Source organism: Juglans microcarpa x Juglans regia, chromosome 7S (assembly GCF_004785595.1).
Source record: "Juglans microcarpa x Juglans regia isolate MS1-56 chromosome 7S, Jm3101_v1.0, whole genome shotgun sequence".
In the NCBI taxonomy this organism is placed as follows: domain Eukaryota; kingdom Viridiplantae; phylum Streptophyta; class Magnoliopsida; order Fagales; family Juglandaceae; genus Juglans; species Juglans microcarpa x Juglans regia.
This window is the reverse complement of record NC_054607.1, coordinates 19557981-19573665: the sequence shown is the minus strand read 5'-3', so window position 1 is coordinate 19573665 and position 15685 is coordinate 19557981. Positions and strand designations below refer to the sequence as shown.

Genomic DNA, 15685 nt, shown 5'->3' with positions numbered 1-15685 from the left:
GGAGGAAGAAGCTGAAATCCATAAAGTATAATCTCCATTCATCAGTGTGACATCAACTTGCATGACAATAAGTTGCCATCAAAGGCAGATTTTAGATTTATATAAGGACCAACATATCAAAATGTATATCTAATCAAGCAGACATCTAATTCATTTTGTGCTAAGATGGATGATTGCATTATTAGCAACAAATGGAAGGGGGATCAAAAGATGAATTTGCCTGGAAATGGTACATAACAGCTGCCTTTAATATTGACCCAAACGAATAATATAAAAATGTAGAGAGAAAAATACCTGCAGATATTTTGTTTATGAAATTTACATGGTAGCCACAAGAGCCCGCAACCTTCTACAAATTTACATTTCTCACTCTCAACCCCCACACAAGGCACATATAGGGAAAAAATTGGAAGGTAAAAATCAAGTTGAAAAAATATCATAGGAAAAAAAAAAAAAAGCGGAAATACCAAAAACAGATTTTCAAACCCCTCTGACTCTCTCCTTATACCAAACCTTTGCTTCCCTCAAACTTCAAAAGCAGATGGTAGCCAAATCTAATCAATTAGTATGACCTGCAATAAGTCAAGCTGTAATGTGGAAAAGATAATTTCATTTACAGATGACAATTACCAAATGTTAATGAGCCAAGTCCTCGCTTCCCACTCCAATATTTGACTTGTCAATCATGCGTACATTGTATTGGTCATATACTCTCGCCCTGTTCTCTGCCCACCACTGTTCTGCTTCTTTCTCACTAAACCGCTTCCGACTGCATCCACCATTAGGGAACAACAAAAAGGTTTACATTTGTCCCAGGTGGAAGATCATGATATGGCAATTCTCAGAACTCACTTAAGGGGTTCATAAGAAATTATTAATCTCCACATATTCAAGGGGTCATAATAGACAACTAGGTATGGGTTCACAAAAGCAAGGCAAAGTAAAACGGAAAAAAAAAAAACCCCAAATATGTTTTTTAAAGCTCTTTGCCAGCTCCTATCTCTTATAACTCTTTGGCAGCTCCTATTACATTTGGAACTTTTTTACCAAAGGAGAAGAGGAATATAATTGTCAAGACTAGTAAGAGATGAAATATAGCCTTCCTTTTCCTCTTATATTTCTCTTCAAGACTTGGTAAATACTTGTTTGACATCCATGTTTATCAGAAGTATTGCATAATTTTTTAGATGCAAAGGAAACTGAGGATAATGTACCTGAAGCGAACACGCTTAAGATCCTTGGCACCTCCTGGTAGGGATGTAAGTGTAATATACACGCCAGCCTCATCTTGCTCGACCCATTCAGTGTCAAGACGAGATTCACTTTCTTTCATTCTGCTTCCATTTCTAGCTGTTGGGTCTGGATGGGATTGTTTGTTGGGACCTAAACTAAGTTTACTGTTGGTGCTTGATCCATTAAGCAGCTGGATGTTTGATCCAATTGAGTCTTGTTCTTGGAATGCTGCTTGACCATTCATTCGGTCAATAGAAGCATTAGAAACATCATTGGAAGCGGGACTGGAACCAAAGGAAGCAAGAGAAGGTGATTTGAAGCTCCGAGCAGCTCCCACAGGCAGCCTTTCAGCCATGTCTTTCAACTGTTCAGGATAAGAAAAACAAATTTGTTTCAGCAAGAAAACTCAACTAATAGCAAATACATAAGGTTTATTTTTAAAAATTTTTATAACGGTAACAGTAACTCCATAAGGTTATCTTATTACTTATAAAAAAAAACTCCATAAGGTTAATATCAGCTGTTCTTTTAGAAGATTAATATAAGTTGTCTGACCACTTTACAGGATTTGAGTCCTGGGTGCAACTCGGCAAATTTTTTGATGCATGCTTAGTAACTCAAATAAAACTTATGTCCACCCCCATTTTTTTTTTATTTTTGCAAATGCATATGTGCGGATTGTAAAAATTGAATCTTTATCAAGGATGACAAAGCATTAAAGATTCCATTTGCGCCCTATGAAAACATGACTTCAAAACAAACCAGCTCATCATTAAAATATCGCTGAGAGTAGAGTACACTATAAACATTTAAAGCCTATTTTTCAAAGGTAGCTCACAACTTTCAGGGAAGGCTAGTCATTTAACACAAAACACTTCTATTGATCCACGGCATAGACCAGTTACCAAGCAGAAATTCCCATAACTTTAACCTCATTAATGAAAATATGTTGAAGAGGATGGTGTGACCACTGACAGCTCAATATGCTGTTGAGCTTACACCAAGTGTTAGAGACAGAAAATGGAGGCATTAATGGATCACAACATACACAAATCAAAAAATGGCAGTAGCAATATAATTTACAGGTTATTGCAAAGAGAAAAATGACTAATTTTCTGTTTCCACGTCCATGGACAGCTATAGCCAAAGTGAATATTTTCTTAAATATAAGTAATGCATACTTTATTAAAAGTGCAGAGGCCGAGAGGGGATCAACCTGAGTATGCATGAAGTACAAAAAGCAGTCTTCAAAGGTTCAGACATTTCATTCTTGCCAAAGTGAATGTGTTCGAAGAAAGTTAAAATACACCTCAAAATAGCCTCATGAGAACCAACAAAATGCATGATTTGACCCTTTTATGGTCTAAAATATTTGGGCAACAGGCACATTGTTAGCACACATCTTTTTCACTTCTATGGATGCATGTAACTGAAAATAAATACATGCAGTAACAAGAGGTTTTAGGGGCCTCCATAGAAACAACAAAAGGCCAGTCACTTTCTTCTCTGTGGCCCATGAATCCACAAACAGAATACTTAAATGAAGTAACCGCAAAGAAAGATAGTATCATCCTAAGTTATGAGAACACATTGGAATAGAAAGGAAAACATCTCTTTCCTGTTGCCATGCAGAACATATGGTAGATTTTATTGACGTGGTAATCCAAAACAACCCAAAAATTATCATACTAATGCACATAAACATCCATCTTACCTGGGCAGTAAGCGACTTGATGACTTCCTTTGCTGCTTTGCATTTTGCAGTTTCCTCCCCTGCATATGCTATTGCTTCCTTTAGTTGTTTAGTTGTTCTTTCCAGCTCAACTTCTTGAAGTTGGGCTTTGCGAGTGAGATTTTCCACCTGAAAGATAAAAACTGGTTGGGACTAACGGACAAACATACAACTGAGCAAACATAATATGTTAGATTATTGAAAGAGGAACTACAAGTTATTGCAAGCTGGACATCTCTACTAGAACTATGGTTATGTAAAAGCTCAGAATCAGGTCTTTAAACAAATGGTCACTTCATTCACAATTTTAAAAAGTAATTTGTGCTTTCAATTTGTACAATTTGAATTGTTTGTCATGAACTCTAGTAAACAAACCCATTCGCTGTAATTTCATTTGACTACTTGTATGAAAAATTTTATTCAATTATCATATTTTTATTGGTAAATAAAAATTTTATTCAATTACCAATGAAATTTAAAGGTAATGAAAATGTTACGTTTATACGGACTCGTAATTCTCTTCATTCTAGTCATTATCTGAATTACCCGATTACATGAAAGGAAATACTCAAACAAAGGGAGATAGACCATCACCTATACATAGGCACACACCACACACCATACACCTTTATTATGGAGTAGGTCTTTTGTTCAACCCATGGGAGGGAGGGACTTTCAGCTGGTGACAGATGCACCCACTGCATGGAGAACATTTACTGTTATATGGCTCCTGCCTACCTTTTCAATCTCTAGGGCTAATACCTAAGAACGCTGAGTTATCGCTCCAACAATTTTTTACCGATAAAAAAAAAAAAAAAACATAAAGCCAACAGCTTAAATAATCCAACCTCGATTTTCCCCCTCAATTACTGCTTGAATTGAAATGATTGTATAATATTTTTATAAGCAAAATGCTTGTATAATATGATCTTTTCTTTTAAAAAAATTGTTCTAAAGCCATTCCTGGATTATTCTATTATTTATTAATAATAAACAGACAAGTGAGCAGATTGGCTTTGAGAAACAACAATGAGACACTTCCCTTCTGGAAGAGGAACATCTTCAAAAGAAATATATGAACTACTTTGTTAGATAACTGCCTTTCAATGGCCCTCTGATTTTTTCCCACCATTTCATTACAATTTAATTCTGTGACCGACAAGAATGAGAGGGAGGGAGGGATGGAGGGAGAGAGGACATCATAATGCATCTTGCTTGGCAGGCACAGAGGAAAGGGAGTCCCATCAACCATCAAACTTGCATGCAATATATAATCGTTGCTACACCATGCTATTACTCGAATTGGAGTTGTCTCCAAATTCAAACAAAACCTTGACCCAAATCCGCCCTAAACCCTATGTATTACCTGGCCCTACAAGTTATATTTGAACAATGTAATTATTGCAATATGTCAAAAAGTGCACTTGAATATATCAGGGATGACTTACTGTTAATCTTGAAGGTCAAAGTTATCTCCTTCAACTGGACCATAGTTCAAATAATCTAATTTGCTTCCTACATCAAACTTTCATTTCAGCTTGCTCATTTTTTTCACACGATAAATGACAGCTTAATCATAGAATATAAATCAACTTGACAACACAAGTGTCTAATAAAATAGACGTTGAAACTTAGCCATAGTGCTTTCTTTAATTTGTCACCCGTCAGTCCAAAACCTATTTCACAACAAAAAAAAAAAATCCATGGACAAAAAGTGGCAGATGCTGCGAGTATATGACCAAATTATCATGTGTGATCAAGGAGGAAGAACTGTATACCTGTGATCTTAATTTAACAATCTCCTGGCTGAGGCTATCATTCGTTCTTTTTGTGTCATCCACAACAATCTTTGGTGAGGTAAGTCCACCCAGAGTCGGGGTTGGTGTTGTTGAACGAGGTGGGCTGGGCCGCCTTGATATCGGGGATGTTGCTCGAGAAACAATTCTTGATCCAGGAACAGACGCTGAGAAAAACTTTTTGGACGACCCAAACACTGGATTAAAAGATTTAGAAATATTAAGTGCTCCCCACTGGGAACCTCCATTTGGAATAGGCGAGACCCGACTGCTGTTAAATTCTAGTTTCTTGTTTTTCTTAGAAGATCGGCTTTCCACCTGCTTCAAGGACTCCATTGAAGACAATCTAGCAAGTTGTCCACGAGATCTGGAATCCAATTTCTCATCTTTCTCAATGAACTCAAGTGAACCTTGATTGATACTTCCTCTTCTGCTCACTGATGAAGAATGAGAAGAACCATCACTTTCAATAGCTTTCCTTAGTTTACTGAAACAATTATCACAAACGCGATAGGGTTTGTTGGGATTTGGTGCCATAGAAGCCTTGAGAGACTTCTTGCTGCTGCATGAATGACAAAAAACAAGTCCACAATTGTAACAATTGTGACGTTTTCTTTTAAAGTTAAATGGCAGGCGACAGCCAGAACACATAGACTGGTCAACTCCGGAGACCCACTTGTGAAGGCATATAGCTGCTGTAAAATGAGTACCACAGGTAATACCTTTGACTTGCTTATCTCTCAGAGCTTCTACTAATGTTGGGGAATTTCTATCATCTATATCCCCATGACCTAAACGACCATTTGCTCCCTTGCCCCAAGTATAGACTTCAGTTCTTGAAGTTAAAACCGCAACATGGTAAGCACCACAAGCTATTTCCTCCACAAAACTCTTGGAGAGCTTTCCTTCAACACGAGCAGGTTGTTTCCCATCAGCTTGGGGATTCCCTAACTGGCCATAAACAGGACTGCCCATTGTATAGACATGGCCAGAGGTTGCAAGGGCAACAGTTATACTGTGTCCACACCCAACTCGACAAAAATTGGGTTCAACAAGAGCAGCAACACAGGTAGGCACAAGTTTGGCTTCCTTATCACCATGCCCAAGTCGACCTTTATCTCCATCTCCCCAAGTAAACAGCTTTCCTGAAGAGCAGTTGCTAGAACTTGAATTCCCAACCATGACTTCTACAACTGCAGCAGTATGCCAAACACCGCAAGCTGCTCGGACCGTGCGGAGCCCCTTAAGGGATTCCACTTCCCTTGGTATTGAAATACTCTTCCGGTCTCCATGGCCAAGAACACCAAATGTGCCATCTCCGAAAGTAAACAATTGACCTGCAGAGGTTACGACAGCAGTGTGCCAGGGTCCACAAGAGATTGATGAGACATGTATGCCCTCCAAGGGCCCAGTTACTCTCTTTGGGACCCAGTGGCTCACTTCATTTCCATGGCCAAGAAGACCAAAATTGAAAGTTCCATCACCCCATGTGTACAGATCACCAGAAAGTGTTACAGCACATGTATGGTACTCACCACAAGCTACAAGCTCAATGTTTGTACTGCTAAGGGCATCGATTAGCTTTGGTTGCAAAACATCAGAGTCTACTCCATGCCCAAGCCTGCCTCCAGATTCCTCCCCCCAGGAGAAAATCTCTCCTTGCTTAGTTACTAAGGCAGCATGCCGTCCACCACAGGCAATGTTCTGGACATCAAGGACTACTGCAGATTCTAAGGCTTTAGGCAACAAAGAATCCATTTTGACACCAGAGCCACTCCCAACTCTATGAGTTCCACCACCCAGAAAACCATCCCCTATGCCTTCGCCCCAAATAAAAACATCACCCAGGGCATCACCATCATCATGACCAGAACCTTGGCTTGATGAGCTAACAGCACTTGATAGACTAACTCTAAAAGCATCCATCGCCATTGCCTTCATGTGACCATGTACACTATCTGAGCCTCCTGATGACACAGAATGGACAGAAGCACTAGCAGAATCTGAAGGGAAGAAACCTTTGGGGGGAACAGCATACAATATCACATCTGATAATGCTTTATCAAAGCCATTCTTCGGGGGACTTTCATATGGACTATGAAGGCGAAGGTGATCTCCAATATCCTGAATCAAGCATATGAAGATTCTCGTAAGTTACATTTTCAAAACACAATGAAAAGAAAGTACAAAACACAATAACCATACCTTCTGCAAGCTCTCATTACTACCAAATGGAGAGTTCAGAGGAGAACTTCTTTGTGTGTATGTTCTAGGACTATTTACTTCGGAAGGAACTCCATCACTCCTTGATTCTGTTCTCCATTTACGGTGATGGCAACGTGAGATTAATGCTTTTAAACCCCTAAACCAAACCTCAGCGTCATCTTTATCCTTGCAAATCTGGTTCAGAAGGTCAAATCATCAAATTGCAAAACATTTCTTGATAAGTAAAACTACAAAACACTTCAACAGACAATCTTAAAACCAGATAGATATTGCTGAGAGAGAGGCTGTGCGAATGAACCACGGCAACAAAATGCAACCTAGAATAATAATAATGAAACCATTTTTTATTTCTACCTATAACAAAATAAAAATGGAAGGAGATAAAAAAGAATACAAGGAAATTTATTACCAAATCCAGTGATCTGTCATTATATATGAGCGAAAATGATTGACACTCCTTCTCAGGCTGTGGATACCTTTGAAATATTGGCTGGAAAAAAATTGTAACATGCATAATTAGCACAGAGCAGGAAAACTTAACGTGAGTATGAAGCCACGACAGATGGTTACAGGTGAGACATGAATTTGAAGGATAGATGACAGTACAAACTGGTACACGTGTGGGCACACAAACAAATCAATGACATATACCACTCATAAGAAATCATCATTATCACCAAGGCCAAAATTTTATTGAGAAATGGAACAGGGAAAAAAGACGACCAATATTACAGCCGAAAAAATTAACATCCAGACACAGCAAACATCTTGTTCAGGTACGTCTTGGTAAGAGACAGAACCCTATAAGTAGCCATAAGCCAGCAGATTGAACGCAAACTGCAACTAATTTACAGATTCAAGATCCAAGGCAAAGAAACTTTCATTGGAAGAAAAGATAGTGAGTGGATAATAAACAGTTCAACCACAAATAGAACAAGGCAAAACAACCAACTTAAATAAAAATTGGTTGTTAAATTGGATGAAGTCAATTAAAGCTAATGCAAGCCTAGGACAACAATGGCAATGTTTAGCACTATAAATAAGTAAAGCAATTAAAATATAAGATATTAGTCAAACAATAAACAACGTAAGTTGCCTTAATCTCACAAATGATATTTCTGGCACCAGAGAAGGGATGAAAAAGTATTAGTTGATTATTAGATAAAAGCTTATCTATCTTCTACCACCATTGTGGAGTTTAGTTCTCTTTTTCTGGGCACAATTTTGCAGTTGAATTTTATTGTTTTTTAAAAAGCTCACCCACCAGCCAACAGTTCAAAGAAGAAGTAGAAGGAGAAGAGGAAAAGGACACCGCCTAGCCCACCATCATGGCCTTCTTGTCCCAAAGGTCATGGACATGATTCATTCTCCTCCAAGCAAAAGTTTTAGAGATGGGGATGTTAAGGTAGTGTTATCAGGGATGGGGTCTTTGGATTGGGTTTTGAACAGTGTAAATGGCATCCATCCAATGGGGGGGATCTCCTGTGAGGGTTACGAGGAGCAGTGCATGGCTCTTATAACAGCCATCAAAGCGAGTCATTTCTTCTTCTTTTTTTTTTTTTTTTTGATAAGTAATATAATTTTGTTTTATATATATATAAGTAATATCAAAGCGAGTCATTTCTAAGAGGATTCAACTTCTAACTCCAAACTAATCTAGAGAGGCAATAAGGAGCTAAAAAGATTGACATGCTCTATCACTTATTATTCCAAAGGCAGAAGCTCAAGCAGTGGAAGAGGCAAGGGAAAGGATATCGATTCCTAATGAAGCCAAAGCAGGTGGTTATGTATAGAAGTCTGGTTTGTGGGGATGCTTTTGTGTGCATTGGTCTTGATGCTAGAACAGTCTGCTTGGTGGTATTTTTTGAGGGACTTCCAGCGGTTTTACTTTTGCTGGCTAGAGGGCAGATTAATAATGTGGGCGAGTTTTGTGAGCTTGGTCTTTCTCATATACTTTTCTGTACTTGGTGCACCTTTGGTTTTAATAAATTTCGATACCTATAAAAAAAAATATTTTACCACATATACCACTTATATAAAAAATATTTTATTACATATACCACATTAAAAACATGATATGACAACCCCTAAAACTACAGCATAGCCATATACACGATATCATCTGGCACATTAAAGATACTTACAGTGCGTTGTCCAGAAATTATTCTAGACACATGGCTTAGTTTCAGGTGCTTCTCCTCTTTCCCCGAGAACCATATTAGGACGGACTCATCCTGAGAGCAATAAGAAAATCAAAGACAACTTTTGCTAGCAAAACCCTCGTGTGGCAATTAACAGAAGAAACATAATAACTTCTGTTTTATATCCAGAGCAAATCAAAACAAACATTAGATTCTTGTGTATTTAAATTTTTTTGACAAGTTGCTTGTGCATTAATCAATGGTTAATAATAAAAAGAATCTAATGAATTGATTCCAGGGATGATGCAGTTCAATTGACTAACATTTCACTAAACATTTGATTCCTTATGTATCTGGTGCTCCAATTCTCCCACTTAGTATATATTTATGCAACTCAATCTTTCCAATCCTTTCCTGTTCATTGTCTTTTTTATCAATTCAGTATACCTGCTATCGAAAACCCAAACTTGTTCATACAACTAAAATGTCAACTGTTAACAGTCATTGCCAAGTGTGTTATCTAACAGTAATCAAAACAACACATGACATGTCAACTGGTGGATGATTTCTCTCTAAATACAAATGTGTGCGCCTGGTGTATCGCGAGCTATGTAAGTATATTGCTGTAAAATGAAGAAACACAAATAATTGACTGTTATGCACCAAGTTAGCACGGTCATAGATGTTTGGATTGACAAATCCAAACATTTTTTTTACGAGTATAAGCTACAAATTCCTGAAAATTAGATTGGAAAAGTAGCATCATAATGGGTTTTTGTCCAGGGATACAAGGTGTCAAGAGCAAAAGACTAACTCCGACACTGATCTTTCATAGTCCTCAAAACTACACTGGTCCCTCTCCCTCCATAGACACCATGGTACGCACAATTGGACCATCTTACACATAGCTACACTTTGATAGTGGCTGACCTGCCCATTCCAATTGTCAATTGTTGGATTGGCATTCCAAACATTGAGAGAGATACCATTTTTGGAGCTTTTATTTGCAGGATAGATATGTGGTAACTTATCACAGACCTTGCAAAAGAACTCTCTCTCCCACCCCCTTCCCACCAAAGTAAAAAGACCCACAAAAAGTTTTGGATCCAGTTAAATACTATTAACTTTTTTTGGTAGGTCAGTTAAATAATATAACTATACCTGAAAAATAATATAGATACTAAAAGAAATTATGCAAACCACTTAACTGACTAAATCATTTTTTTTATCAGTTCTTACCTGACTAAAACATATTGCAAGACTTATGACAAGACTTCAAAAAAATTTTCTAAAGGAAATACAAAAGCTTCTGCCTAGAAGCTTGATAACATTCAAAATGATCCCAAATTCCAAATAAGAAAGATTGGGCACACAAGTTGAATTCCAATAATTTAATGATTAGATTAAAAAAAAGTTCAATAAAACCAGAGGAAGGGGCTAGGAATGCACTGGAAAGTGTAGAAGATTGCATTCACATGGTTAAAATACAGCATCGGGCTTACATTGGAAAGCCGGAATGGACAAAACTTGGGCTTCCCCCTCCTTCCATACTTCAGCAAGCATGCCCCTTTCTTGAGAGCAGTAATGGCCTGTCGTAAATATCACCCAAGAGCTTACTTAAGCATATTCAGCACATTTGAAAGCAGGTAATAACTCAACTCTATTATCAAGTTAAAAAAGAAAGTTAAACAGCATATTCAACTAGCTCAGAAGAACATAAAGAACCTGTGGATATTTTAAGAAAAAACTGGCATGCATACTATTTAAAGTTTACAAGAACTCTAAAAGTAATGCCTAGTAATACCCACAGACAAGATTCTGGCATAGTATGTGTCCTTTGAAGAGAGCCCATCCAACTCAGTTATCCTACCATGAACAGTGAGGTAGCATCCACTTGCACTCCACATCTAAGTGACTAGAATAGACTAGAATCAAACATTTACAAGCACAAAACCACTTGAATATGGATTACCTAGTTGACCCCACTACCTACTCCAGGATTCTATATTGAGATCAAATCAAAAGATTGGCAGCTGGGCAGTGTGGATTCTAGAGTATCATCACATGTCCTTTTTTCTTTTGGTTTGTTAAAGGGAATTGAACTTTTTTTTCATTGGCACCGAGTGTCCAAAACAAAGTTCCGACTAATCCCTGGGGTAGAGGGAATTCGATCATTTCATACCACATTTTTTAATAAGTAAAATTATGTTTTATTCAATCAAGTAAATAGACGTAATCCAAGTACACATGCAGTATACAAAAAAAACCTAGTTATAACTAGCCAAATGGATACAATAGCAGAGGCCCATAGAAATAAGGTATGGACTATGGAAAAAGAAACATCTAAGTTCTTCCAAAGAGCGTTCCTGGTCTTCAAAATTCCAGCCATTCCACTTAGGCCAAATGCACCACATGAGACAAAGGAATCATTTTCCACACAGTAGCAATTTGGGGTTACCCTAAGCCCTATCCAACAAGCAAGAAGATCCACCACCCTCCTAGGCATCACTCGCAATTCCGATCCTATTAACATTCTCGTCCCATAAAACCCTTGCCACCTCACTCCTGGGTACTCATATTTTCCTAGATTCTATTAATTGAATTTGTTTCTTAAAAAAAAAAAAAAACCTTGCCACCTCACTATAAAATAATAAATGATCCATAGATTTGCCACTTCTTTTACACGTAGCACCAATACATAACAATGAGTCTGTACTTTCTCAGAATGTCCATGTGTAACAATCCAACCAAAGAAAGCAACTTTGGGAGGCACTTTACTCCTCCAAATGCACTTCCAAGGAAAACGATTATGGCTCTGACAAGACATAACCTTGTACAGGGATCGGACCATGAACTTCTTTTTTTTTTTTTTTTATAAGAGATAAACTTTATTGATGTGAATGAAATAGGCATGTACCAAGTACACAGGAAGTATACAAAAGAACACCTAAATACATTCTAAGGGCGATGAACTAAGGACAAGAATTTGTGAATATCATCCTCGTTTAATACAATAGCAGAAAACCAAAGCAATAAAGAATGTAGAAAAAAATTCTTTAGCTCCACCATTGTTTGTTCCTTGTCTTCAAAACAGCACGCATTCCTTTCCATCCAATTACACCACATGGTACACAATGTAATCATCCTCCAAACTGCTGCCACTTGATGACTGCCCTGCAATTTTCTCCAACAACCCATCAAATCCACCACCCTCATAGGCATTACCCAAGCAACACCAACCCTTCAAAAGATTTCATCCCACAACACCCTTGCTACGTCACAATGTAGTAAAAGATGATCTACCGATTCTCCATTCTTTTTACACATGTAACACCAATCCAACACTACACATCCTCTCTTCCTCAAGTTATCCGTGGTCAAGATCTTCCCAAGAGCGGCATTCCAAACAAAGAAAGCAACTCTAGAGGGCACACGAGACTCCAAATGTTCTTCCAAGGGAATGGGGTGTGATCCTGTGTAGTCAAGAGTTTATAATACACTTTTACTGTACATTTCTTGTTACCAAAATGAATCCAAAGCATCTTATCCACCTAACCACTACCAATACTTGAAGCATACATCAAGCTAAAAGCTTTGAAAATATCACCTAATTCCCAATCCTGGGCAGCTCTAAGAAAACGATCATTCCACTATAAAGAGCCACTAGAGATGTCCAAAAGGTCTATCGAAGCCTCCTGGTTATAGGCAATCCGGAAAAGGAAGGAAATGAAATTTTGAGGGCCATGTAGCTGCACTAAATGTCACGCCAAAAACTAACCTTGGTTCCCTCACCAACCAAAAATCTGAAGTGACTGGCAAACCCCTTCCAACCATTCCGAATATTTCTCCACAACCACACGCCATGCGCACCTTTCACTTCATTAGACCACCAATCCCCCCCCCCCCCCCCCCAATCACTCCCATATTTGGAATAAATAACAGCCCTCCATAATGACTCCCCTTTCTAATGGTACCACCATAATCATAACACAATATATCTACACAAACCTAACGAATTTTATCATGTATAAAGATGATGCATCCAATTTATTGATTAACTGTGATAACTCAAATTCCTGAACGTTTCAGAGATGCAACACCAGATTATAGTAATTTGACACGTTAAACATCAGTTATAAGCAGTAACCCATAAGTACAACATGAACGCATAGAACTACTTCTTATCAAGAATTATGAGGTTCAGCCAAAATCTTTCTGACAGAACCAATCTAGAAAAGAAGGGAAGGTTTCCACAAAAGATTTTCTTTTGGCTTACAAGTGCTGATGGCTCAAATCATTTTCCTCAAGAAGAATATCCTCCAAGGAATACACAAGAATGCAACTCCGACGTCACACTAGAAACTGGATCCCTTTCCAATAAACGGATTCTAGTCATACGGCCAAAATCCCCTTTTCTTATGCAAATTTAACCTTGTGTCACAGAGTTGTCTCTGTTGCTATCCTAGGGTCATTGGTCATAGCTTTGTTGTTCAACACTATTCTAAAGCCAACTGTGTTTAGAAACCTTCAATATATGTTCTCACCTCTTTTTTTAATTGGCACCGTGTGTCCAGGAACAGCATCCTGACTAATCTTGAGGGTGCATAGGCCCTCGACAAGGAGTTTCCTGCAAGTGCACTTCGGGTAATTCAAGGGAAAAATCTCTCAGTCTGATGGGCCCTAAAGATTTTTACACCCAAGAGGATTTGAACCTTAGACCTGGGGGAGCATACCCCCAAGTCCAAAGCCTTTACCCCTTGAGCCAACCCCTAGGGATTAATATCTATTCTCACCTACACCAATACTCTGGCTTAGCCATTTAACACCAATACTCTGGCTTAGCCATTTAACAAGATATATTTAAGTATACCAAGAGACTTGCCTGATGCAATGTACATGGAGTTTTTGACATATTTTTTAAAGTAAAAGTGACTTCTAAGTAAATTTCCAAAAAATTTTGGTTAGCCCTAAACTAACAGCAGCGAGTGTTTCATCTACTAGTTGATGCTAGCTTAATTACTAAAGTCTCTTGGTGTAACCCAAGAGGCCTGCGATCAAATACCACCTACATCAAGGAATGCAGAGCTAAAAGGATGAAAGAGGTCAACAAACCAACATGTAGCTCATAGGTCCATGGCGCCTTATTTATTTATTTTTAAATCTCCTCTAGTCCTCCGCTATCTCATATACATATCACAAAGTGCAAACGGAATCCCAACATTAGGTGGTTGGCCCCAATGGTGAAAAAGAACATTGTTTGCCAACTATTCATGATAGAAAGTCAGTCATTCATCTTTCAGTTCACTCCAACAACTTGAAAATTCATTGGTAAGAAGTCCGTCAAGTATGTTCAAACAACTTAATCAAAACCCACCCCTAAAAGGATGCAACATTAATAACTAAATCCTACAACTAATTGCGCCACCATTATTACAAACCCACTTGAACAGATAAAAGTGAGTAAATTAACAGTAAACACAAAAAAAAAAAAAAAAAAGAACTCGCAGTGCTTTTTATGCCTGCCCCTATGGGCTAAAAATCAACCAATTCTTGAATTTGAATAATTGGACCAAAGGAGTAAACTAAAACATCCAAGAAACGTAGGAAAATGAATACCTGCTCGATGTCCCTTTCGACGGGACCAGTCCTGCTAAGATCCGAAGCCATCCTATCCGTCTGCGACATCACCCTAAAAACGAGAACTAAACACCGCTGCCAGTCTTTGACTCACCCATTCTCAAAACCAAAGCTTTCCATTCATCAATTTCATCCAACCACACCTTCCTTCCCCCACTCACCCCCAAATTCACACACTCACTCAGCCCTAAAACCTCATCAAGCCTCGAATCAAGCATTCATACACACTCAGTTCCGCTCCAGTTCGTTCAGTTACGTCTCCGTATCCAGCTGCACTAACCGTACCGCTACTTCGAACTGAGTACGGTTCGTGCAGGGAGGGCTGCGAAATAAAATGGAGTGCGAGAAGAGTAGCGGCTAGGTTGTGGAAAGAAAATCGATCGAAGAACCTGGTGATCGATATCGATAGGACCCGGAGCTCGAAGTGTGTCTGCGTGCGTGTTTGTCTGAGAGAGAAAATCCGGTCTATAGAGTGCTGGAAAGAGTGGGAAAATCTAGGAAACTATGATCTGATTGATTCCCTCAGGTGCAGAAGAGAGAGAAAGCTAGAGAGAGACAGAGCTTTAACTGCGAAGAGAGAGAGCGAGAGAGAGAGAGAGAGAGAGATGAGAGGAATTATGAAGTTAGGAAAATGCTGTGGTGGCAACAGAAGAAGAAAGAAAAAGAAAATGAGAACAGTGGAGGTGCTTAGGATACTGCCCATCATACCTATCTAAATTTCCTAACTTGACACTTCCCTTTTTCTCGGAAAATTGTTCCTTTCTTTAAAAAAAAAAAAAAATCTTTATTTCCATGTTTGGATTATATGAAAATGTGAAAGAAAAAATTGGATGAGAAAAATATATGAATTATTGTAGTGTTTCTTTGGGTTAAATGCTCTCAATAATCAAAGGACTGTAATTAAAAAACAGTTTATAATA

The 15685-nt window shown here is 38.3% G+C and overlaps 1 protein-coding gene across 2 annotated transcripts; it reads right to left on the bottom strand.

Moving 5' to 3' along the window:
• Nucleotides 1-279: 279 nt before the first annotated feature.
• LOC121240738 (PH, RCC1 and FYVE domains-containing protein 1-like) lies at nt 280-15424 on the bottom strand. Of its 2 annotated transcripts, XM_041138271.1 has the most exons (9): nt 14745-15416; nt 10631-10717; nt 9132-9221; nt 7397-7477; nt 6967-7161; nt 4744-6885; nt 2948-3094; nt 1215-1597; nt 280-769 (listed from the first exon to the last, which is right to left on the bottom strand). In XM_041138271.1, the coding sequence occupies exons 1-9, from the start codon at nt 14811-14813 to the stop codon at nt 637-639; spliced, it is 3327 nt and encodes a 1108-aa protein (XP_040994205.1). In that variant the 5' UTR covers nt 14814-15416; the 3' UTR covers nt 280-636. The 2 variants fall into 2 exon arrangements, with proteins under 2 accessions (XP_040994205.1, XP_040994206.1); XM_041138272.1 differs by lacking the exons at nt 280-769; nt 1215-1597 and having other exon boundaries at nt 3043-3663; nt 14745-15424.
• Nucleotides 15425-15685: the final 261 nt, after the last annotated feature.